Source organism: Giraffa tippelskirchi, chromosome 10, assembly GCF_054371585.1.
Source record: "Giraffa tippelskirchi isolate mGirTip1 chromosome 10, T2T-mGirTip1v1.2.pri, whole genome shotgun sequence".
Classification (NCBI taxonomy): domain Eukaryota; kingdom Metazoa; phylum Chordata; class Mammalia; order Artiodactyla; family Giraffidae; genus Giraffa; species Giraffa tippelskirchi.
The window spans coordinates 107,484,823-107,510,818 of NC_137284.1; the positions used below are offsets into that span (position 1 = coordinate 107,484,823).

Genomic DNA, 25,996 nt, shown 5'->3' on the forward strand with positions numbered 1-25,996 from the left:
CTACATCCTGGGTTTGGGGCACCATTCCCTTGGTTTTCACTGTAAATGCCTCCCCCTTGATTTACAGGACAACCTCAGGAGGCTGAGTGAGTGCTGGCCACCCAACAGCCCTGAGCTCATTACAAAGTAAAAATGATTTTTATTTATTTTATGCCTTTATACCAATCTATTTTGAAAAAGCAGTTGAAAGTTTACAATTTTAACAGAGAATGTTTATGTTAGAACAGAAGCTAGATTAAAAGATCAGCTGGGGCCCAGAATACACATATTTTTCCTGCAGATCCAGCCAAATGTGAGACCAGGGACTGGACATAATTCATCAGAGCCAAGCTACACTCTGCAGGCAGGCTGTGTGGTAACTACCTACCTTTGCAACACTGTCTGCTTTCAACTGTAAACACAGCCAACCAGCTCAACAGAGTAGGGCTGGAGGGAAAGCCAAGGCTGGCGGCAGGCTTGGCACCTCTTGGTGCCAGAAGCCACCTGTACACAGCATGCTGCAGAGAAATAGCCAGAATGCCCTGGAGCCAATTCCTTCTAGAAACCAGTGGTAGTGAGGCTCACCCACCCCATCCACCTCCAGCATGGAGGAGCTGCTTTCAGGAGGAGGCGGAAGGTGGAGGCCCTGATTGCAGAGGGTTTGGGCAGTATCTTATTCTTGCCTGGTCCGTAGGGGCCACACTTCTCTGGTTATTAAATACTGCGTTGAATGGAATGAACTGATTCCAGCCCCAGCTCCATTGGGAAGTTCCTTAGTGATCTTGGAAAGCGACTTCTCTTAGAGCCTGCTGCACAGCAAATCATTCCTAACTTAGTGGCATAAAACAAATGAGCATGTATTATCTTTCACTGTGTGGGGGTTGATGGAACCCAGTGAGGAACTTTTTGGTCCTTCTACAAAGTTGCACAGTGGCTGGGCTCCAGTTTTCTTGAACTCTACTCCATTCATATGTCTGGTCCCTGGCCTGGGGAGTCCTAGACAGCTAGGGACTAGAACATCTCATCTGGGGCTCCTCAGGATACTCCTCCCTAACAGTGTGATCTCTCCATATGGACTCTTCAGCACGGTGGCTTCAGGGCAGCTAGACTTCTCACACCAAGGCCCAGGCTCCAAGGGGACTTGTCCCAGGAGAGCGGCAAGCAGAAGTCAAGGGCCTTTTGTGACTCAGCCTCACGCATCACAGTTCATTGTTTTAAAGGAGGTGTGGAAAGTCATGCCTTAGTTCTAGGGGAGCGAATATAGATCTCTCCTCTTCATGGCAAGAACGTCAAAGAATTTACAGGTTTGCATTGAAACCTCCACAGAGCTTTCGTTTCTCCTCACACTGAATGGGAACAATAATACTTCTTGGCTAGATTCTTTTGGGGGGAATGGAGGTTAAATCGGGCTAATGGAGATGAACTCATGACCAAAGTCACCTAGCTGACCCGGTGTCAAGGGGCCAAAATGCCCAAATAGAAGCCTCCACATGTCCTGGGAGAAGTGGTTATTCTTCCTCCAATGCATGCGTGCTCAGTCGTGTCTGACTCTTTGTGACCCTATGGACTATAGGCCCCCAGGCTCCTCTGTTCATGGGATTTTCCAGGCAAGACTACTGGAGTGGGTCGCCATTTCCTGCTCCAGGGGATCTTCCCGACCCAGGGATTGAACCCAGGTCTCCTGAATTGCAGGCAGATTCTTTACCAACTGAGCCACCAGGGAAGCCCCCCAGTGTCTGTCATTTGTTGTGTCAAAGTGGAGAATTCTCAACCAGGAGTGATTTTTATCTTAGACTATAAATACTGTGGTTTCTGGGGTTTCTGTCCTGTATTCTTGGCAGGGTGGCAGGATGCCCCGAAGCTTATCTTTGCAGGCTCAGCTGCAACAATGTGATGTGTATGTTCCAAAGCCAGCTCCTTTTCTTGCCCACTTTTCCAGAAAGCGCTGCGCTGGGAGGCCTGACACAAACTGCTGATGTCTAGTTTCACCCACCTTCCTGCTACCTGTTCCAACTCAGTCATATAAATATCTTCCTCCTTAGGCCTATTTTCCAGGCTGGTGGTTCCCACAGTGGTGGTGTCACAACCCGCTGGGGTGTTGCAGTGGGCTGTCAGTAATGGTGCAAGTCATCTGTTACTAACAATAGGATTCCCAAGTCTGCCAACGACTTATATTGAAAACAATATACAAATTAAAGAGAACTCAAGTTAATCCCCGTGATCTGCCACACTCAGTTGCCCTGAATATCCTTTCTTCTGAAAGCCTGTAATTGTTGGATAGCCTTTATTTGGAAGGAAGCAATTTTTAGCTCTTAAAGGAAACCACAATTCATGGTGTCTGTCTTTTAAGAATGTTCCAGCACATAAGATTGCATGGACTCAAGGGTGAGACAGGGTGGCCGCATGGGGTCCCTACCCCAGCTCCCTCTAACCAGCTCTGCCCCTGGGCAAGTTACTCAGCCTCTCCGTGATTGCTCCCCTTCAAAATGGGAATAATAAAAGCATGCACCCTGTAGGTTACTGTGAGGAGGATTAAATGATGTATATAAAAGACATAGAACAGTGCCTGAAATCTGGCCAAGGCTAGTTTTATAGCAGCTACTATTATTTGTTATTGTGAGCCTTTTCCTTTTTTGAGGGTTTTCCCCAATGTTTTGTAAGTCATGTTGTTTTGGGATGTAAAGAACAAATATATCATTACTGTGTTGCACTGTGCCTGAATATAAATACATTGGACATCTCAGCCTAGATTTCTTTTGTTTTCAAGATACTTAAAATTCCATGGGCCTCTTCTTTGGCTGGCTCCAGAAATATGTCTTGGGCTTGGGTAGCTCCAGGAAAAATGAGATTTGGCACAAGGAGGTTCTCTCCAAAATACTTCATGACTCTCTTCATTGGCTCTTCATACTTGTACCTTGATTCATTTCTCCTTCCCTACATCCATCATTTTCAGCCTCTTTTGTTTCTGTCCAGTCCAGGGAGGGGGAGGGGAGAAGGGGAGATTCCTGCTCAAGGTTTCCAAGCTCAAGTAAAGCCAAGGTGGACTGAGCAGAGGATCAGGGGTTTAGCAGATGAATCCTTGGCTTTCCAGGTTGAATTTCCAAAGAGTTTTCCAATCAGTGCTGTGTACTACTGTGCTCTGCAGATTCAATGAACATTTGTAAGCTGATCTAAGTGTTGAAGAGGGACTCAAGTAGAGACCAGTGCCACGGACAAGATATGCCTCTGATGTGGGAAAGCCACTTTGTTTTGATCAGAACAGCATCCTGCATTCCCTGAATGTCTGTGTTTTTTCCTTTACTGCACAGACCCTGCATAAAGATAAATTAATATATGCTACAAATCTGTCATGCAGCTAAGGAATAAAAACAGAGATCAATTTCCTCTTTCCCTAAAGTTTTGGATCTCAGCCTCACTGTTTGGCAGAGTCACCAGGGAGCTTCTAAAAGATACAGATGCTCATCCTTTCTGATTTCACTGATCTGAGTCAGGTCTGGGCTTTCGCATCATTTCTTAAAGGCTCCCAGGTAACGTTAATGTTGCCAGAGCTCCAGGGTGTGACCTGGAAGGCCTGTGGATCCACACTGAGTGGCTGTGGGTATTCCCTGTACCTCCTTCCTCCGACCTCATGTTCCAAGAAAAGGGTCAGGTGACACCAAAGATGCTTCTGGCAGGACTCAGAATAATATATTGTGTAATCTTTCAACAAAGTTTTATTAATAGTACATTGCCTATTGTTACCTACTCATTTTCTGGGCAGTATTTTCAAGACTTATTTCCAAGACCCATCTTAAACTACTAAAGAAGAATTATTATGGACATTAATAGCTTTTCATCCACAATATAACCCCAAAAAGAAGGATGAAGAAAAAACTTTATGAAGATGAATCTCTATTGCTTTGTCCATTTTTTTTTCTATAGGCACAATTTGTTTGCTTCGCCTTCTCAAATGTACAGATTATTAAATACTAATAGTGATACTAATACTAAATACTAATACTAATAGATTATTAAATACTAATGATATAAATATTAATAGAGGGAGTTGAGAAAATCTTTGTCTTCAAAAAATGCAAAATAGAAGCAAAACAATCTTAATTTACTGGGAAGTGTGACCTCCTAACACTCAGAATGAACTCATATAAAGTAAGTAAGTCTTATACTATCACCCAGGCCAGGTTTTATAAAGTGTTGTCAAAAGCCTCCTGGCTAGACACACAGGCTACCTGTGGCTGCACCCCAACTTCTCACTTTCTAGGGGCATGAGCTAGTCATCTGCATTTTAAACAAACTTCCAGGTTTCCCTGGTGGCTCAGAGGTGAAGAATCTGCCTGCCAATGCATGAGTCCTGGGTTCGATCCCTGGCCCAGGAGGATCCCACATGTCACAGAGCAACTAAGCCTACAGGTCACAACTACTGAGCCTGTGCTCTGGAGCCCTGGAGCCACAACTACTGAGCCCATGGGCCACAACTATTGAAGCCAGAGTCCTAGAGCCCGTGCTCTGCAACAAGAGAAGCCACCACAATGAGAAGCCCATGCATAACAACTAGAGTGTAACTCCACTTGCCACAACTAGAGAGAAGCTTGTGCAGCACTGAAGACCCACAACAGCCGAAAACAAAAACAGAAAACAAACTTCTTAGGTATTTTGCTTGACTCTACTTTTTAAAGCAGCAATGCTATCTCTAAAACAAAATTGTGCACTTAATTCCAGTAAATAAATTGGTGAAGGTTAACTCCTCCAGTGAAAGTATTGATGAGGCAGGTTTGGAGTTCAACAGGTGGCCTGTCCTGGGGGTTCAGGGCAGCTTCCCAGAGGTGCTGCATCCAGCTGCTTGAAGGGCCCCTAACATCAGCATCGTCTCTGTCTCTGTGCTTCCACTGAGCTGTCTGTTCCCTGACTTGTCGCCTTCTGCCTCTGCCTCCTCTCCATTCCAAGGATCATCCTCCTTGGAACAATTCTTGTCTCACCATACTCTTTCTTCCTCAACCAACCGATTCACTCAATGGCTTCTGAAATACATGCATTGGTCCAGATAGTCACAAAAGAAAAGAAATTCAGAACATGGCAAGGTATTAGTAAGATGAACCAATTTTTTAAACATTTCGTTTAACTTGCTGAATTGTAAAAGATTCCTTTTTAATTGAAGTGTAGTTGATATACAATATTATATTAGTTTCAGGTGTATAACATAGTGATTCGATATTTTTATATGTTATACTCCATTTGAAGTTATAGAGATTGCCTCTATTTCCTGTGCTGTACAATGCATCCTTGTAGCTTATTTATCTTGTCATAATGAATAATAAAGGTGTATGATTTCCCAATATTCTCATTTCATTGTGCATCTAGTCTGGCTGGAGTGGACTTCAAGTGTGCTCAAGCATTGCTCTGGTTGTCCATGACTGTTATAGAGAGCTGATCTTGTATTCTTTCATTCTCTGTGTTTTATCAGGTAACTTGTATCAGACTTACTATGCAAGTTTCACTCCCATGAACAAAATAATACTGCAGATTAGAAGTCTGAAGATGACAGTGAAGGAGTTAAGTGCCTGCAGATAACCTTAAAGGACTGATTGTGTTAACTCACGTTGGGAGATGAAGAAAGACAAGCAAACATCTAGTCTAGTGTGTGAACCGAGTGTGCTGAGACAAGCTGCCAAAGGAACTGCAGAGTATGCCATGCAAAACTGCTCACAGGGCTGTACTATACCCAAGGGTGATGAAACTCTGCACAAAGCAAGAGGTGGCACTTGGGCCAAGCACTGGGTGGGTTGCTGTGGCATCTCTTCAGGGGAACCTGGAGGCCCAGCTTAACCCTCTCTGACTTTTACACTTTGAACAGTGTCAGGAAAGGCACTGGCCCCAAAGCATCACAAACACCACTTACCAGTGCCCCCAACCCCGAGTTGGAAACTCCTCAGACATGTATAGTAGTTCATGGAGTGTGCAGTCATAGGCCTGAGGATGGAATCTGGGGCTGTGTGCTCAGCCATTGCCACTTCTTGCTCCTTTGTCCACTATACCCAACAAATAGGCCACTTGGGACAGGTCAGAAAGGATTGAGATAAGCTCCTTCTCATTGTGCCCCTATTCTCTCAGTACCTCAAGGCCAATGACAACTGGATCTTGACTCCTCCTGAGGCTGCACAGAATCCGCACTGCAGAGCCTCCCAAAGCTTCCAGGAATCCAGCACGATGTACACCGCCTCTCCAGCAAGGTGCCAGGGCTAGTGCTCTCCTTCACCAAACTTTGCACTTCAGTGCTCGCAAGAGCAGTCTCGAGTCCAGACACAATATTCCTTGCCTGGTTGCAAAATCAGGTGCTGGAACCCATGCCACTTTCCTCTGAAGAGCCAAAGGCTCCTTACCTGTTACTCCTCCCTAAACTATTGCCTGGGACAAAATGGACACCATAGCAACATGGAGTTTCAGGTAGGAAAAAATAAGCAATTTCCAGCATTGCTGAGTATTGTGGGCTTCAGGTCATCTTGAGATGGCTACAAACTGTCTACAGCTATTGCCTTTAATGTTAGTTTCTGAAAACAAACCGGGATTAGTGGCAAGAGCTAAGATGACTTGAATTAATAGCTGCTCGGGAAGTAAAACAACTAAATATTTTAGTTTTTAAATATATCTACAAAATTGATCCAAAATTATTGTTTAGAAATGTATTGTGAATACCTTTGAAAGTTAGACTTACATCCGATTTATAGTCTTGACATTTCAAATGGTGACTCTCTGCTTGTAACTAATATATGAGATGAAGTATACCTAATACGTGGGGAAACAATGGAAACAGTGAGAGACTTTATTTGCTTGGGCTCCAAAATCACTGCAGATGGTGACTGAAGCCATGAAATTAAAAGATGCTTGCTTCTTGGAAGAAAAGCTATGACAAACCTAGACAGCATATTAAAAAGCAGAGACATTACTTTACCGACAAAGGTCTGTATAGTCAAGCTATGGTTTTTCCAGTAGTCATGTATGGATGTGAGAACTGGACCATAAAGAAGGCTGAACACTGAAGAATTGATACTTTTGAACTGTGGTGTTGGAGAAGACTCTGGAGAGTCCCTTGGACTACAAAGAGATCAAACCAGTCAACCCTAAAGGAAATCAGTCCTGAATATTCATTGGAAGGGCTGATGCTGAAGCTGAAACTCCAATACTTTGGCCACCTGACGTGAAGAACTGACTCATTGGAAAAGACCCTGATGCTGGGAAAGACTGAAGGCAGAAGGAGAAGGGGACGACAGAGGACAAGATGGTTGGATGGCATCACCGACTCAATGGACGTGAGTTTGAGTGAGTTCCAGGAAATGGTGAAGGACAGGGAAACCTGGTGTGCTGTAGCCCATGGGGTTGCAAAGAGTTGGACACGACTGAGTGACTGAACAACAACAACAAATCATAAATATCTTCTAAAGAGTTAGTGTAAGATTTTAGCTGGTTTCATATTTGTCCTGTTATGCTCTCAATATCCTCTTACAGGCCTTCTATACTTCACTGCTCTGGTTGTAGGAGCAGAGTCTCAGGTCCTGGGTTTTGTCCCCTGTCCATCTTCCTGCTATCATCTCAGCCATCCCTACCATCCACACGCCACAGATTCATATCCTCAGAGCATGTCTGCTTGCTATTTTTTCAAATCTTATTTACAACCCATCAATCTTTTGAGCACTACAGTTCACTGTTTTCAAATAGAAAATGTCCTTCTGTAAGGCTCTAAATCTCAATTTATTTAATCTACTAAGCTTGTTTTCTGCTATTTTAATTAATTCATTTAATCATACATTTGATGATTTACCTACAAAGAGAATGGGCACCTCTGGAGTGTCAGGCCTTGAGACAGCACAGAGCAGAGGGGGCTATGGTAGATAATCCAGACTTCCCCAGAGTTAATGCCAGGGTTGTAGGTTGCTAAGAGCTCACCATTGACTCCCTTTTGGGACTGGCTTTTAGTTATACACATTCTATGGGGCTGCCTGCCCATGTCTCTCTCACTTCTTGCAAGAGGCCACCACCAATAACCAATTGGTGTGGTGTCACAGACTTGGAATCCTTGCCACAATTCAAAATGATTATGAAGGGCCATCCTAGCTCCAGGCCTCCCTGTTGGATTGATTGAGGCTTTTGCTTCATTTGGTCTGCAGTTCAGTTTCTCTTTGTTCAACTCCACTTTCTTGACTCCCTTAAAAGCTTTGTTCTTGAAAGTACCTCCCCGACTCCGGAACCACCTGCATACAAATTTTTATCTTAGAGATTCTTGGGGAACCTGACCTAATACAGAGCTTTCCCTCAAGAAAATTACAGTCTAACAGAGACATCAGACAAACAGACAAATTGACAGCAGTAAGTGATATGACGGGGGAAAATTTAGGTTACTAGATGTATAGCTCAGGATGTGAGGGGAGAAAGGAGAGGAAAGTTCCTGCAGGAGATGATTTCTAAGTGAGGGGTTGAGGATGTCAGTTATCTAGGAGAACAGCCAGGGGCTGGGCGGAACAGAAGTGTGACAGTTTAAGAGAATAGCATGTGTAGAAGTTCAGGGGGATAGAGGGCACAGAGGATTGGGGAATGGAGAGAGATAAGGCTGGGAAGTCTAAGATCAAGGTGCTGGGAAATTCAGTGTCTGGTGAGGGCCTCCTTCCCCATTCAAAGATGGCCCTCTTTTCACTGTGTCCTCACATGGTGGAAGGGGGAGAAGGAATTCTAAGTCTCTTTCATAGGCACTAATCCCTTTCCTGAGGGGTCTGCTTTCAGGTTCTAATTACATCCCCCCAGCTCCAAACGCCATCACACTGGGGATTTGGTTTTAACCCATGAATCTGGGGAGCAGGGATTATACATTATACATAGAGCAGTGAACATTTGCTGTATCTGCTCTGGAGAATGGGACCAGGGGCATGTTGGAGGACTTCAGGGCAGCACTCAGGGCCAGTTGCTAATGGAAACTAAGAATTCATAGGAGTTCCTGCCTTCCAGGCTGTGGGATTTCTCCAGCATTCCTCAGTAGCATGGGATCTGAAGTCGAACAGTGGGATTTTGCCAGGTGAGTGAGATGGACGGACCATGCAGGGGGCAGGGGTAGGGATCTTGACAGGGAGAGTTGCAGTGATGGACTGGGGTGGAAGTCTCCTTGCTAGGAGACTTAGAGGCATTGGAGGTGGATTGCTTGAATTTTAACTGCAGGAGTAAAGCCAGATTGGGGTGATGACAAAGAGCAGGGTGGGACCATAAGAGTGGGGGATCACATAGAGTAGAAATGCAGGTCACCAGAGATGAGAATATCAAGAAGCTGAGAGGTTCAGTATTAGAAAGTGCTCAAGTCAGTTGTAGCAATGGCAGGAATTAAGAGGACTGAGGACCAGGACTAGAGTAAATGGTGCTGCCTGAAGAGAACAGCAATGATGAAAGGTAAAGACAACAAGGGTCCCAAAGGAGCTTTCCAGAAGCAAAAAGGAGATCCAAGGAAAGAAGGGGGTGGAGTTACTGAGGGAATGAACCTGTCATAGGAGAAAGGGCCTCTAAAAAGAGCCAAGATTTAGAGACTACTGAGATGAGCTGAGTGCATGAGGGATGGTTAGTTGGCTTCAGGGAGCACAAAATAAGGTTGGGTCAAGGAAACAGTTTAGCAGGGAGCAGATAAGTTGTGTGATATATCCAGTTGCTTATCCTGGAGAATGGGCTCAAGCACTGACCATTCAGTGTCCAAATGAATCCATCCCCCACTTTATCTGCATCTGGAGGCAGGTGAGCATGAGGCTCAGGCTATGAGTCAGCAAAGTCCTGCTGGATACAAGCAAGTCTCTGCCCAAATTAGAGGCTAATAGTGGAATTCATTGGCTTCCAGTGTTTCTAAGTCCACCTGGGTGTATTTGTGGGGCACTAGGGCAGTGGAGGGGAGGGTAGATGGGGACAGATATGCTCAGCATCCTTTAACAAGTAGTCTGCTCAGTTGCAGAGAGATCTGGGGGCTCTGAGACCCAGGATCCATGTGTGAGCACTCAAAGCATTTCATGCTCCAGTCTTTCTAATCTATTTATTCCTCAAATTAGTTGTTTCTTACCTTTCTCATTCTGAAAAGCATTTCAGTTCAGTTCAGTTCAGTTGCTCAGTCGTGTCCAACTTTTTGTGACCCCATGAACTACAGCACGCCAGGCCCTGTCCATCACCAACTCCCTGAGTCCACCCAAACCCATGTCCATCGAGTCGATGATGCCACCCAACCATCTCATCCTCTGTCGTCCCCTTCTCCTCCTGTCCTCAATCTTTCCCAGCATCAGGGTCTTTTCCAATGAGTCAGCTCTTTGCATCAGGCAGCCAAAGTACTGGAGTTTCAGCTTCAACATCAGTCCTTCCAATGAACACCCAGGACTGATCTCCTTTAGGATGGACTGGTTGGATCTCCTTGCAGTCCAAGGGACTCTCAAGCGTCTTCTCCAACACCACAGTTCAAAAGCGTCTAAAATGTTCCCATTAGCGCTTACTATGGGCCAGGCACACAAGGGTTTCAGAAACATGCTGTTTCCTCTCTATGTGTTTTCCAAGCCTCCTTCTTTTTAAGCAAGATCTATTGTTCCAATAATGCCTAGACAAGTTTCATCTCCTCCCTGAAAACTCCTAAATCATGTCAGATGTGGTCTCTCCTCTTTGGAACTCTTTCAGTACTTACACTCTGTATCAAACATTCTCCTGCATGATCAAATGTGCTCCTAGCTTACCCTGCCTCTCCATCTAAACTGCAAGCCCTTTGGGGATGAAGACTTTATGTGAATTTTTAATGTCTCTAAAATCCACTAAGACACCAAGGACATAGTAAGCCCTCAGTAACAGGAACTGCATTTTAGGGAGACATGCGCCTCTGTAATGAAGTGTTTCTTGAATGATCACTAGAACTAGGACTAATAATGAACTTTTCTCAGGAACACTCACTGGAGCATGAACAGTTTAAATTACAAGGTCAGCTACCAGCAAGACAGAAGATAAAATCTGAAAAGCAATAAAGTAGAAATTTACATTTGTTCTCACCAGAGCCTAAAGGAATACATTATAACACAGTGACAAGTTAATGTTGGAGCTTTGTAGAAAGTAGAATGTTATCCAGATGTACTCTGTTGTACCCATTTTAGGTTTCTGTAAAGTGTGCTTTGGTTACACAGGTTCCTCTCTTGATATGAGCAACCACTGAGGCACACAGCAGTCAGAATCTAGAACTTGAGCCCCAGACACTTCTGCAATAAAGAGATCAAGTGGCTTATTCTAAGGAAATGAGAAGTAGATGCCACAATCAAGAGTCTCCTTTTGCTGTCACTCTGCGGGTAGGAGAGGGAGTGAGAGGAAAAGGGGGAAATTTGGAAGTTTTAAATAGGGCTTTAAAAATGCCAGTGGAAACAAATAAGAAAATTGGTTCCCAGCAGCCTTCCTTTGGGCAAATTTTACTTTTTATGGTTGATTTAACAGTATTTCCCTGGTCTCTATAATATTGCTAAACTTTATTTGGGGGCATTTACTTGTCTTCATTATTTTATGCTCATTTCCTTCTTTTAATCTCTTATTTCTCCATCCCCAACATTTTTTACAGAATTACTTTTTTGATTAAAAGTTTTATTTCAACTGTCCAAAATGTAGCTTTTAGTAAGAAAAGAATTGGGCTTGTACCTTGATGATCAGATGAAGAATTCATGAGTGGTTGTTCTGTGGGGTTTCTTTTTCTTTAACAACAACAACAACTTATTTATTTATCCATTTGGCTGCATCAGGTGTTAGTTGCACGACATGGATCTAGTTTCCTGTCCAGGGATTGAACCCAGGCCCCCCTTGCCACTAGATCACCAGGAAGTCCTGCTCTGTGGGGTTTCTCTCCTCAGAATTTGTCTGCTTTGATCCAGTATTTCTATAAGGTCACATAAGGAAGTACTTTCCTGGTACATCTGGAACTTCTGGGGTAAAAAGGCATTAAAGGTGGTCAGTAATTGTAATACTTAACCTATATTCATTGTAATCTTGAATTAATTCATAGGATCATCTGCATGCAACACATTTTTTTTTTTTTTAAGTGCAGCTTTCAGTTCTCTGTCTCTCTCTAGCATTCACCACTGTGTGGCAGTCCTTAGCCTAAAGATATGAATATGAATAAACTGCACTGCCTGCTCTTGTGCATCTCAACAAAATGAAATCTGGCACATAACCTTCATGACTATTCCCATTTTCTGCTCTACCACTCTCCCTGTGTGAAGCAGCCTTCTTTCTTGGGGGAGGGGAGAGAGAAGTAAGAGGAGTTGCTTACCATTTTATACAAGCTTAAGGATCCTTATTTGTAAAGCACGTGTGGGAAGCAGGGAACGTTAAGGGGAGGAGCAACTGCTCAGACAGCTGAGAAACTTGCAGTCCAGAGAGGGTGGGACTGGTTGGAAGATCACACAGCTGTCCCTCTTCTACAGCACTCTGCTCCTCTGCATCTTCACAGTCCATTCTGGACTGTCAGCCTCAGGCTTTGGGAGGACAGAGGACTGTATATCCTCCATATACAGCATCCACCGCTTTGGACATTTACTGAGCAGTTACTCTGATGGAAGTAATTGTTAGATACCTTACATACACTGTCATATTTATTTCTTTTTTACAGATCTGTAAGGTAGACATCTTTATTACTCTTATTTTAGGGATGAGGAGATCAAGACTCTAAAAGGTCTGGTAACTTGGCCAAGGTCACAGGGCTGGTACATGTCAGACCAGAGACTGAAATATGGGCCTATCATTAGCATGTGTCTTGACTAATACACTAGACTGCCCTTCTCTAGAATTCTCCACTTGGCAAAGGGACTCAGCACTGGTGGAACTGGTCAAAACTCACTGGGTGTGTCTTTAACAACAGGTGTTTCTCTTTTAATTCAGTTTAACAAACTTTCACAGTCAGGCTCTGTGGGACAAAATGAAGCTGAGAAGAAAAGCTTCTTTGTCCTCTAGAAATTAAGAGACCAAGGGAGAGGAGGGCTAGAACTAAGTAACCGTCGGGTGCTCTACAGAACACAGCATAATTAATCTTCATCTGGTTTTGTTATCTCCTGCATTCATTCCCTCAATCACTCATTTATTCATTCCACAAGTGTTTTCTCTGGCAAAAACGGTACCAGTTGAATCAAGAGGGTAACACACTGGATCCACCTGACACATTATTTCAGAATCTAAGCATTCTGTAATATCACTTCAATAATTTTTAAAAACCAGTGTCTAAAAATAGTTGTTCCCTTCTTCGATGAAAGACAAGTGAAAATTTAAATTCACAAAATATAGAATATGAGGGATTACTAACTAGCATGGCAATTTTTTTCCCTTTAAGGGCAAAATAATTGTCTTTAAAAAGGAATAACAGTGAATGAATGCAGATATTAACTTCCTTAAATAACGAAAAGATAGCGCTAAGTAGTGTCCGACTCTTGCAATCCCACGAACTGTAGCCCGCCAGGCTCCTCTGTCCATTGGATTCTCCAGGCAAGAATACTGAAGTGTGTTGCCATTTCCTTCTCCAGGGGATCTTCTCTACCCAGGAATTGAACCCAGATCTCCTTCATTGCAGCCAGATGATTTACCGACTGAGCTAAACAAGACAATAAATAATGAAATCACTGGACAAAATAACTTAAGGGCAAGGATCCATAGCCACATGAAGCACCTGGAATTACAACGGAGATAACGATGTGGCTTGATTTACACAATTGGGAATTAAAGACAACTTTTTGGAACAAGTCCACTGAACACTGCAAGGAAAGGAACTTATCCACGTGGCTGTAGGGTTTTGTGCAAAGAATGCAAAGGTGGAGTGGCGGGAGAAGGGTGACTGGGGTCTGCCTAGTTTTCCCAGTCTTCCTAGGCTCCCTTCAGTCAGGCCTTCCGCTTGCTAAGGGAAAGAAAAACGGGTTTTCGACTACAGTTTTGTGTTTTAACAGCAAGTGAAAGTTTTTCTGCTTTCTTTCAAGCCACAAGGTTGCAGCATTTGAAACTAACAGAACACACTTGTTGATAATTTTTTCTTCTCTGTCCATTAAATTTTGTCACCTCCTACCCCGGTTCTTCAGTTTTAATATCAGGCACACACTTGGGTCTCGATCCTTATCAGCTCCCCTGGAGATACTCTGGTGCCATTTTAAATCAGGCTGCCCTGCTTGTCGCATCAGTTAACGCGGGAGCTGCTTTCGGCAGCATTCTAAACTGAGAGGCCACATGTCGTGGAGTAACGTGATCCAGTGGCTCTACTTTGTTCGGTTCTTCTTCCAGCGGCTGCGAGGCGCCAGAGCGCTCGCACAGCGCCCCCGCGTGGTCACTCCCGTGCGCCTTCCCGCCCCGCCACCCCCGTCCAGCCGCTCCCGCTACGAGATGCTGGGGCCACGCGGGCTTTCCCGGGCTCCACTTTCAGCCTTAATCGGGTCCGAAACTTCCACCAGCGGCCTCCGCCCCGAGAGGGCCCTTTCTTCTTCCCGGCCGCTCCCAATGGGAGGGACAGCTGCTCCCGGAAGGCGGTTCGTGCCCTCGCCTGGCCGAGCCCCACGCGGGTCCGAAGCAGGGCACGGGTCGCGGGGAGGCCCCAGGTCGGCCCCCGCCCCTGCCGGAAGTCCGCGCGTGCGCGTTGGCCGGCCGGGAGCGCGCGTCCGGCGCGGAGGGGCGGTGGGAGCGGGGCCGCGGCTGCTCACAGTGTCCCCGCCCCCGCCCCCCGGCGTTCCGCGGTCGCCGTGACAACCGGAGCGGCGGCAACAGCGGCAGGCGCTCGAGTCCGGCGCCGCCTCCCGGCCGCACCGCCAGCAGGCAGCCGCCGCCCGGCCTTGCAGCTCCCCCGCCTCCCCGCTTGCGGGGAGGGACCGGCCCGCCCTCCGCTCGCCCGCCTGTCGGAGAGTGAGCGGCGCCGGGGCCGCCCCGCCAGCCCGGCGTTTCCCGGCCGCCGTCCGGGCGCGCGCAGCGAGCGGGCGCGACTATGCCAAGATGGTCCTGCAGGCGCGGAACAAGCACCGGGAGGCGGCCCCCAAGCCGCCCCAGCCGCCCCGCGCCTCGCAGTCACCGCTGAGGGGTTCGCCAGATGTCGGCGCCGGGGAGCCCGGGCCCGAGCGCGCGCCCCCGTCCCCTCGGCGCAAGGGCGCCGCGGGCAGGAAGGGGCCCAGAGCCGAGTCCGCCGCGCCACCCGCCGGGGGCGGCCTCGGGGGGCGCTTGGCGGCCGGGCTGCGCGGGGCGCTGGGCCTGCGGCGCTCGGGGCGCGGCCGAACCTGGACCACGCTCCTGCTAGGTGAGCAGCCCAGCGCGCGGGCGCCGCCGGGACGCGGAACTTTGAGGCGCGGGCCCCCTCTACCCTTTCTCTCCGCTCTCCTCCAGCTTCCGCGCCGCCGAGCTCCGCCGGTCGGTCCCCGCCAGTTTGCAACCCTCTTCGACTTTCCCTGGGACGTCCTTACCTCTTTTTTAACTCCCCTCCCCCAGGCTCAGCCTTCCTCACTCCCTTCCTACTTGCTCTCTGTCTGTGCTTTAAAAAAAAAAAAAAAAAATGGCCCCGAGATCAACAGCTGCCCAGCCTGGCTGCGAACTGGCGGGTCTGCGCTAACCAGACTCAGGCGCTGTTGATTGGCGCGGACCGGCCGCCTTCCCGTTATCTCGGCGCCTGTCCGGGAGGATGGTTTGCTTTGGGTTGGAAGCGATTCTCCTGAGCTCGAAGCAAAAGCTCTTCCGCTGTTCTAGAAAGTTGCTAAACTTACCATTAAATTTTAGCGTGCCTTTTTCGTCTTGACTGCAAACACTGCCGATGGCACTTTGTTTGTGATTCCCCTCCGCAAGTACTTTTCAGATCGCGTTGTGTTTGGGGCACCCAAGCTGGGACCCTGCTGACCTAGGAATGATGGCTGTGGAGGGCTCTCCTCCTCATCCACTACATTGACCGAACGGGATTAATGTGTAATGATGTGCTGAAAAAAAATAAAGTTGAAACAGTCGCGTGTTGTGGAACGACTTCAGGTTTCCTTTGTTTCCTGATTGATATTCTGATAAGGCAAGTTATAGCAGTTTGAATGATAGGCCTGATTTTTCTAAATCAGCTAGTAAAAAGCTGTAACATTGCTTTTCCTATATAATGTCATTAATGGGCTTTGGCTACTGAATTATTTAACTCTTTGTCCTTTATAATTCCCTTAGTGACATCAAAGAATTTGGAGTTCAGTATAGATCAGGGAATAAAATATAGTATATCAACCTCCCTTGAGATCACAGGCATCACTAGAAACCTCTCAGTTATAAAAAGCCACAGTCATCACACACACATTTTAATGGGTGCAGATAGGTTGATACTACTATTGGGGTACTTTTTTTTTTCTATGATAGATTCAAGCTTAGGAAAATTCAGTATTTTTAGTATATTTCTCTTTTTTCAGTAGTGAGCATGAAAAATCTTGTCAGTGTGCAGGTTAGATAAATTCACCTTGGGGAGGCAGCATGGTACAGTGGATGAAACAGAGGCTCCTGATCCAGTTCAAAGTGCTTAAGTTTGGTTTAAGTTTCAAGTTATTTCCTTTGTGAGTGTTGCTTTCTCTGTTACACGGGATTATCACCTGCCCTACTTACTCCAGGGCATGTCCTGAGGAGCAGAACTCAAAGGAGCTGGGGTACAGCATGGCTAGACACTTTGTATCTAAGCATTTAACAAGTTTTAGTTGCTATTATAAAAGCACATGCATAATACTGATTTGATATCTGGTGACAGGATGAAGGGAGCTTCCCTGGTGGCTCAGTGGTAAAGAATCTGCCTGCAATGCAGGAGCCACTGGAGACCTGGGATTCAGTCTCTGGGTCTGGAAGATCCCCTGGAGGAGGAAATAGCAACCCACTCCAGTATTCTTGCCTGGAGAATCCCATGGACAAAGGAGCCCGGTGGGCCACATAGGGTCCCAAAGAGTCGGACAGGACTGAAGCGACTTAGCACCCATGCACGACAGGATGAAATAGCTTTTTTTTTTTTCCTACTAGCTGCTGTAAACATTAACCACTTTGTAACAAAATATGGAATGGTATCACTCCTTCGGGGAGGTTATGGTAACAAACCATAGAATATCTGTTGCCATTTTGGTGCATATTTTCTTTGCTCCTAATTGCGTTTCCTTTAAATCTTATATTGGATGGCTTATGTTTGGATCTAGTAATGCTCAGACCTAAGTACAGTTTTATATTACTATAGCAGTGTGGCTCTTCGGGTATTAGAAGGAGGTACAGTGAAGGTCCCACAGTTTTGGATGTACTTTGGGCACTGGCCATCAGATGGATGGAGGTTGGATGACCAGACCAAGGTCTAGAGACTTTCTGTCCTTGATAGCTGTTTACGTGAGGCCATAGGGCATCTTGAAAGATGATTCTGGAGAATAGTCAGACCTGGGATGCTTAGTTCTTTCTCTGGATCTGTACTTTCATATCCTATAAAAAGGAGCAGGGTTTGGACATTTTTGAAAGCCGCCTCATTTCACTCTTCTTTCCCCTCCACAAATCAGTGAGAGTTGAGCTGACATGGTGTGGTTTTTTTAGTACAGTATTTTGCTATGACAAAAATTGCTTCATTTATGTTTTGGAAGAAATTTTAACCATTTGGGGCTCCCTGATAGAAGCACACCTTTTAAAGAGAGACTGACTTGGGGTTCCTAGTATCTCATCTCCTCCACATGTGCAGAGCAGTGGTGGGACACTCACTTCTTGTCAAAGTGGCCCTTTCCACTATTCAGCAGTTTAAGCTTTGTTAAAAAAATCCATTTTACTAAACATGTCTTTTAGGCACTGTTTGCTGTTTAATGGTAGCAGTCATAAAGAAGGTTTTTGAAATGTTTATTTTAGAGGTTTCAACCCAGTAGCTCCCTTTATCAGCCAGGGGAGGCAGTGGTGTAGTAGAAAAAACCATGACTGTTTCTCCAACTTTTTTGACCACAACCTTCAGTAAGCAACACAGTTTCCACTAAACCTGCTCACACTTGTGAAAATCCAACCCTGTACATTTATGCGTCTGTCAAACTATTTGTGTTTGTCAGTGTCCTGGCAGGAAACAGATTTAATAAGTGGCCTGTTTTCAGAAATATGAGCAAGTTTAAGGAACCCGCAAAGGACACTGAAACACCCAGGGATTGTCACCAGTGGGAAGATGCTACCACTTCTGGACTTGAAGTGGAAAGGGAGCTCCCTTTCAGCTCTGGAGCTGAACCCAAGGAAGGCTGTGCAGTGGGGGCAGGATCACCCAAGAGGAGGGATCTCAGACACTCCTGCCCACCCTCTGATCTCCCACTGGTGCCTCTCACTGGCTGACCAATTGGATATCCTTTGGCAAGGGGCCCAGCTGAATCATTGTGTAGAGTCAGCCTCCTGGGGCTGGGAACAGGGCAGAGAACAGGAGGAGAATGAATTTGAAAAGGGAAATGGAGACTAAGGATCACAATATTTAAAGTTAAAAGGTCATGTACTGTACTCACCCTGTAATATACAGTACATTCTGATTTTCTGTTCTGTCCTTTTTCAAAAAATGCTGTTTGTAAACAGCCTTAGAAGAACTGTTTGCTGATTCTGTACCTGTTTCAAACTTCTTGGTGCCTGAGCTAAGCATGTAGCTTCTCTGAGTCTCAGTTTTAACACATATTAAAATGGGAGGCCTGGACTAGACTAGTTCTCAATCTTGGCTGTATACTAGTGTCACCTGGAAACTTAAAAAAATCCTGATAGCTAAGCCACAGGTCAGACAAATCAGAATCGGGTGGGATGACGTGGAGGAAAGCATCAGTAGCTTTGAAATCTGATGTTCTGCTTCCCTTTAGGAACAGTCTGTCCTCATCACAGGCTTCCCTGGACAGAGCAGCCTGGTGGGCTATGGTCCATGGGGTCAGAAAGAGTCTGGCATGACTGAGCATCTGAGTATCTATGTCGCTCATCACAGAGCTGAATTCCTACTTTGCAGCAGTCCCCTGGAACTAGTGTAACTGCCCCTCCCCTCTTTTAAATGGGGACACAGACAACAAAGTTTGCCAAGGTTTCTTCTAATTTCTATTGTTTTCCAAACATGGACTGTGGGCTGCCATTTATCATCTGATATGTCTGTTGTAGTAACTGGAGATTCATGGAGATGGTGAAGACTAGGGATGTGGTGAGGGGACAGATTTAAGGGAGAAGGTCAAGAATTCCTTCTGTCTTGGACATGTTACCTTTGAGACATTTGTGAAAAGTCCAAGTACAAATGTCCAGTAGGTAAGGGATGTAAAAAAGCTGAGTGGGAACCTAATGTAGGGAGTTTTCAGCAAGTGGGTGATACTAAATTCTTGGGAATTGATGATAACATTTCTGCATATGTGCGGTTCAAACACTACTTATAAACATTATAGTTAATCCCATAAAAAGCAGTCCTGTTTCATAGGAAAGATCAGTTCTCCATGGATGATCTTTCATTATTCAAGAATCATTGAGCAGGAACAAGTTTAAGAACCGGAAGAATTAATTTTTAGAGTACATAAATCTATAACTATTGTAACTTTTATTTTTGCTTTAATACTGACTTTTATTTTCTTAGCATTATTACTATCTTCCCCCCGCCCCCGCAAGTGCATTTAAGAGCTCATATATCTTCATGTTTGCCTGGCATATTTCCTCATATTTGACTTCCTTTCCAAAGTAACAAATTATCAAGTGTGTTTTTCAGTACTTTCACTACATGTAATTGATTCTTGGAAGGCATGTTATAATTTTAATCATAGCAGCAAATGTTAACCTAATAGAATAGTCACCAAAATCAGTCACAGAAATTCTGAGTGATTCATTTTAGTGACCAAGCATTTATCTTCTAGTTTACAGTAGCACCAACTATATCTTAAAATGCAGTTTATAAATCGCTTGGCCAATAACTTTTGAAAACTTGCTATCTTGACATATTTTTAATTTGAGAATATTGTTTTAATTGAGAAGAATGAGGATTTATTCTTATTTTCACACCAACTCAACTTTGCCTGATAAGCTATTGCTCTACATTGTGTTTTCCTGTTACTTCCTAACGGTAACCACTGCTTCTTGTCGTGCAGCCTTTCAGTGCTGCAGATATCACAGCTCAGACTCTTTCCCCCGTGTTTTGATACTAATCATAAAGTACTTACATAACTAGCAGAGTGCTACTGTTTTCTAGTATGTTTAAAAGTTTTTTTTTTTTTAAATAAGACTGTTTTGCCAAAATTTTACTTTCGTATTAGGTTCAAAGGATTCGTTAATGAAAGAAACCACTCGTTACTCACAAATAAACAGTTTCAATTTTTTTTATAGAAGATTATTTGACTTAATTTAAATATATAATCATTAAAAGAAAAATAGAAAGAAGTACCAGCGTGTACCTCACCAAATTTGGCCAACCTACACCCAGACCTGAACAGAGCTGGGAAGTCCCAAATGACAGCAATCTGGAGTCCCAGTTGGGAAAAGGTCCCAGGCAGTGTCCACTCCACAAGTGAGACTTCAAATTGCAGCTTTGGGAGCTCCAGCTTATAATCTCAGGCTGCAAACTGATTTCATGCAAAAATGCAGCTCTGGTTTAACTTTTACTATGCTGTTTGTTTTACCTTGTGAGTCATAGGATTTCGTTAGACACTGACTGGTTGGCCAGACCTCCAGGGGCTCAAGAGTTCCAAGACCTACTCCCTTTCTTATCTAAAGTGCTTCCTGACTTACTGTGCTTGCAGGCAGGCATGGAATCCGGGCAGTGTCCAGGGAGGTCAGAAGCAGGTCAGAGACCTGGTCTCCTTCTGAAGCCTGAGCAAGACTTCCTCCATTTTAATGTCCCTAACAAAAGACCTGATTTCTCACTCCTCTCATCTTTGATCTCCTTGGAAGTTTCATGAAAATGGAAAAGTTAAAAGTTAACTCCTGGAATTTTGTATGTGAGGAAACTAAAGTCAGACAAGTGAATGGCCTGATATCTCTTGTGAATTCACTGAGTGAAGTCTGAGATTAAAGTTAAGGTATCTTGGCTTCTTCGGGTGGCTCAGTGGTAAAGAATCTGCCTGCCAAGCAGGAGACTCAGGTTAGATCCCTGGGTCAGGAAGATCCCCTGGACAAGGAAATGGCAATCCATACCTGTATTCTTGCCTGGGAAATCCCATGGACAGAGTCACCTTGTGGGCTACAGTCCATGAGGTCGCAAAGAGTCAGACATGACTTAGCAACTAAACAACAATTATCTTGACTTGTTCGGTACATCTGTCAAACTGTAGATTTCAGATCTACAATCTAAGGCAACTGTCAAAGCTACTGTAATGGGAAGATGATCTCATATGTTCCAAGACCTAATAACTTTTTTAGCAAGAGTTCTACTTTGGTGGCTTATGCTCATTTAGGGAGTTGCTCTGTTTGTTAAATCCTTATGGTCAACCTGTCAGCCTCCATTTTGTCATAAACTTTTTTTTTTTTTTGAAACTACTGAATTTTGAATTGTTTTTGATTGGTTGGTTGGGATTGTCATTAAAAAAAGCAGACCAAAATATTAAAAATCAGTGTCATAGTTTTCTTAATCGTTTAACAGATAAGCAAAATGTGCTACCCAAGGGCAATTTGAAATTTGGAGAGAATACATAGCCTTGAGAATCCATAGCTGTAACCTTAAAGTTTAAATGGCTTATTGATTAATGAACTTGTTAAAATCTCTTGCTTCATACGATGGGCCTGGGGGTGTACTGTGTATATATGGATCTTTTTTTTTTTTCTGTCTAGGGAAGAGATTTAGCTTCTACATTTTTTTCCATTAGATTTACTAAAGCTTTACAGTTTCACTATGATTGCTCAGAAGCATTTAATGAGCCTAGCATATTATTTCAGGTGTATGTTTTATCCTGCTACTTGTTCTTTAAAAACTGAAATGCATTTTTTTTTCAGTCAAGAGAAAGTTACTTTATTAAAATTGTTAATGTAAGTTATTGTTTGATTTTTGAAATATTTTTGTCCACGTTATGTGATGATATGATTTTAAAAGGAAGTTAGAATTTATTGCTTTAAAAACACATGTATTAGGTAGTTGTTGTATTAAGTATTGCCTACTTTAATATATGTATATAATAAATATTTTTAATATTTGGCTTCTTCCCTGGTGCCTCAGACGGTAAAGAATCTGCCTGCAATGCAGGAGACCCAGGTTCAATCACTGGATTGGGAAGATCCCCCAGAGAAGGGAATGGTTACCCACTTCAGTATTCTTGCCTGGAGAATTCCATGGACAGAGGAGCCTGGTGGGCTATATAGTCCATGGGGTCAAAAAGAATCAAACATGACTGAGTGACCAACACACTTTAATATATGTGTATACATAAATATTTTTAAAGTGTGAAAATTTACGTTGTATAATTCTCTGTTTAGAAATCTAATTTTTATACTATTTAGGGGTGGTGGTATTTACTTTCCATGTTCTGTTTTCATTCACTTCAAAGTAAACCTTTGTCCTTGATTTTTAAATTATTCCTCAGGAGTTTTCTCCTTTATGCCAGTACTTCCTTTTGGTTAAATGTGCTTGTTAGCATTTTTTCTGCTTGCGCTTCCAATGAGAAGAAAACCAGTCATGAAACCAAGGCTCTCCTGGAAGCCTTGGTTTATCCCAGTCATGTGACCTTGGGCCTCATGGAAAAATAAGAACCATTTTTTGCCTCAAAAGGAGTTCTGGATCTTTTTGCTTAATCTTTGAAAGTGCTCAGTAAACTACAACTGATAAATAATTGTTAGGTTTATTCATGATAATTGAAATTTCTTAATTTTTCCCTAACTGTTGTAAGATACTATTTTGCTCAGTGTCAAATATATGGAGGAGACTCAAATTAACTATGGTCAACCTTACAAGTATAATTACATAGATAGACCACTGTGAATTCTTGATCTTATCTAGGAGCTATATAGTTTTCTTCCAATCATGACTGAATTTTAAAATAATCCTGCTTCTCACTTTGAGAGTCAATGTCTTATTCATCATTTGAGTGCATTTTTTGCCTACTGAAACAGAAAGACAAATTAAAAGGGTCAAACCTGCCAAGGCTTTTAGTTTGGGGAGCAGAAAGATCCAAAAGGAAAACAAAATAATCATGGAGGCCCTTTGGAGAATATGAAGTCCTTATTAGTGTTAGTAGTTGTAGCTGTTGTTGTTGTTTAGTCACCAAGTTGTGTCTGACTCTTTGCAACCCCATGAACCCTAGCCCACCAGGCTCCTCTGTCCATGGGATTTCCCAGGCAAGAATATTAGACTGGGTTGGCATTTCCTTGTTCGGTGGATTTTCCCAACCTAGGATTGAACCTGTGTCTCCTGCATTGGAAGGCAGGTTCTTTACCACTGTGCCACCAGGGAAGCCCCCAGTTGTAGCTATGTAGAGTTATTAAATGCTAGGAGTAGAGATAAGCAAGTAAAAACCCTCATTTCACATTTGATGAAAATGAGACTGAGGCTAAATAAGTCATATGAAATCCAAGGAATATTTCTTCTTAAGAATGTAAAAAATAATTTGAGTCTAAATTTTAATTCTTTCCCTTTCTTAATTATTATTTTCAGCTGTCAGGATTTTGACAGTTTTTCCTTCAGAATACCTTTTGAATTTATGTTTCCCTTTTTATAATAAAAATTGTTAAAAATGTAGCTTCCCAAGCTCCAAGTGAGATCTGTTGCCTTAGGATCTCTGAGAGTGGGGGCTCAGGAATGCAGTCTTAACATGCTCCACTGCCATCAGTGTTTTCATCTGTGGGTGCACGTTAGAATCATCCCCAGTACCAGATCTAGCAATGTCCAAAGCTCCGAGATGATTCCAATGTGCTGTCAGTGTTGAGACATTGCCCTTAGAAGTGTTTATAAATCAGCTCAGGGGTCTGGGGATCTGGAATGGGACCTGAGAGTCTGAATTTCTGATAAGCTCCCAGGTGACCTAATTATTGCTAGAAAATGTGAAATACAAAGCAGCCAATTCTTACATTTTGTGAAAAAGTATGAATATTTTGCTCCAGCCATTTCTGTACCAGTGATAATTAACCTTGACTGTGTATTAGAATCATTCAAGTATTAAAAAAAAAAACCTGGAGTTTCAGATTTAGGAGCCCTGGATTAATTCTCAGACATCTCTAGTTTTATTTAGCAACACTGACGATTCTAATGCAATCCCAGGGTTTAGATCACTTTTGCTCTATGTTGCTGCTTTATGATGTTCTTTCTGAATCTTGCTCTGTTTCTTGATTGACTGAAAATGCTTCTGAACCTTTTTTGTACATCGTGGCACACGCAAAAAATTATAATGTTTGTGTGGCATGAGTGTGAGAGTAAATGGTCTCTTCAAAATGCAGAGATTTTTGGCCTGGAGGGCACTCTGCTGGCTCCCATTCTTGGTACCACTGGTTGAGTAGCTATGACAACACCCCCCCACCCCCACCCCCTCACCCCCTACCCCACGGGTGTTCATAGAGCTCTGAGAGCCAGACACACTGTATATATAGAGTGAGCCTTCCATCGATACCTCATTGTCGTCAGTATCATGTGTATTCTGTATCATTAGTATTAGTGATGGGAATTCTTTTGCTATGTTGGATCAGAGTCCACATCCAGCTTTATTGTAGCTGTCTTTTGGCTACTCAACATAAATCTTCACCTAAGTTGTACTCATGTCCTGAAATCCAACCTCTCCCCCTCACTTCTGCCCACCCAATCCCACTTTAATAAACCCTGCCTTGAGTGGCCATTATTGATCTGCCTTCTCAGATTTCTTACAGTTCATAGACTTTGTGCTATTTGCTTGGGTGCGGGTGTTCTCTCATTATTTTATGTACCTAAATCTTATCTCTCAAACATTTTATCTTTAAAGCTGCAGATATTGGCTTGTATTTCTTTAATGTTCTCAGTTTCTTGGAAAATGTGTTGTGCACCTAAGTGGTATTTAGATACTTGTTGACTTTAAAGCCCTTTATGACACACAATCCAGGTGCTAGAAAGAAGGAAGCAGCTGAGCCTGAGGTATACATGACTGTTTTCTCCTTCCCCAACTGGGTTCTAAAGAGTCTTTTCACTTATTGGTTTACTACATGGAAACTGGGCTTTGATTTATCCTAGGTACTATAGACTAGAAACATAATTTCTTTCAGTATATTAATTTTGTTATGTGTATTTTACCTTCACATAATGAGAACCCTTTGAGCAATTTGGAATGCTTAGATATTGTCCTTAGGTGTTTAGGCTTTTTACTTGAGTATATTCTCTAATTTCTCTTATATGGTGGTAGTCATTTAACAGTTCAACCCATTGAGGTGCCAGGCATGATGCTAGAAGATGTAGATATTAAAATGGATTAACCATTTTACCTTCACATAATGGGAACCTTTTGAGCAGTTTGGAATGCTTAGATATTATCCTTAGCTGTTTAGGTTCTTTACTTGAATATATTCTCTAATTTCTCTTACCTGGTGATAGTCCTTTAACAGTTCAACCCATTGAGGTGCCAGGCATGATGCTAGAAGTTGTGGATATTAAGATGAATTAACCATAAGCTCAGTCTCAAGTATTCTAGCATAGAATAAGGTAACTTTGATAAAGGTAACTTTGGCGGAAAGTTTTTACTTTCGCTTTAGGTTTGAAGGATTCATTAACAAAAGAAAGCGTGCCTTACAAACACATAAACAATTTCAACTTTTTATAGATTATTTGACTTAACTTAAATATACAGTCATTAAAAGAAAAAAATTAGAGAAAATAGAAGTAACAGCATTGTTGTTCAGTCGCTGTTGTGCCTGACTCTTTGAGACCCCATGAAATGCAGCACACCAGACTTCCCTGTCCTTCACTATCATATGTGTGAAGCATACATGTGTAACAGCATATACATCACCAACATCCAGACTTGAACAGCGCTGGTGAGTCCTGAATGACAGCAATCTGGAGTCCCAGTTGGGAAAAGGTCCCAGGCAGTGGCCAGACCATGGGTGAGACTTCAAATTGCAGCTTTGAGGGATCCCACTTAAAATTCCAGTACACAAACTG

At 43.6% G+C, this 25,996-nt stretch overlaps 1 protein-coding gene across 8 annotated transcripts in view; it reads left to right on the forward strand.

Moving 5' to 3' along the window:
• The first annotated feature begins 1,204 nt into the window (after nucleotides 1–1,204).
• Nucleotides 1,205–25,996, forward strand: part of DPY19L1 (dpy-19 like C-mannosyltransferase 1) — a 236,060-nt gene continuing 211,268 nt past the window's right edge. For 6 of the 8 annotated variants that reach the window (XR_014066787.1, XR_014066789.1, XM_081534264.1 and 3 more), the window contains exon 1: nucleotides 14,860–15,256. Coding sequence is in view for 5 of the 8 variants with exons in the window: in XM_081534264.1 (XP_081390390.1) it covers nucleotides 14,959–15,256 (298 nt within the window). In the remaining 3 variants the exon portion in view is untranslated. Of the gene's footprint in view, nucleotides 1,284–8,967; nucleotides 9,035–14,859; nucleotides 15,257–25,996 lie in introns of those variants that run through there. The other 2 variants (XR_014066788.1, XM_081534268.1) reach the window with 1 other exon arrangement.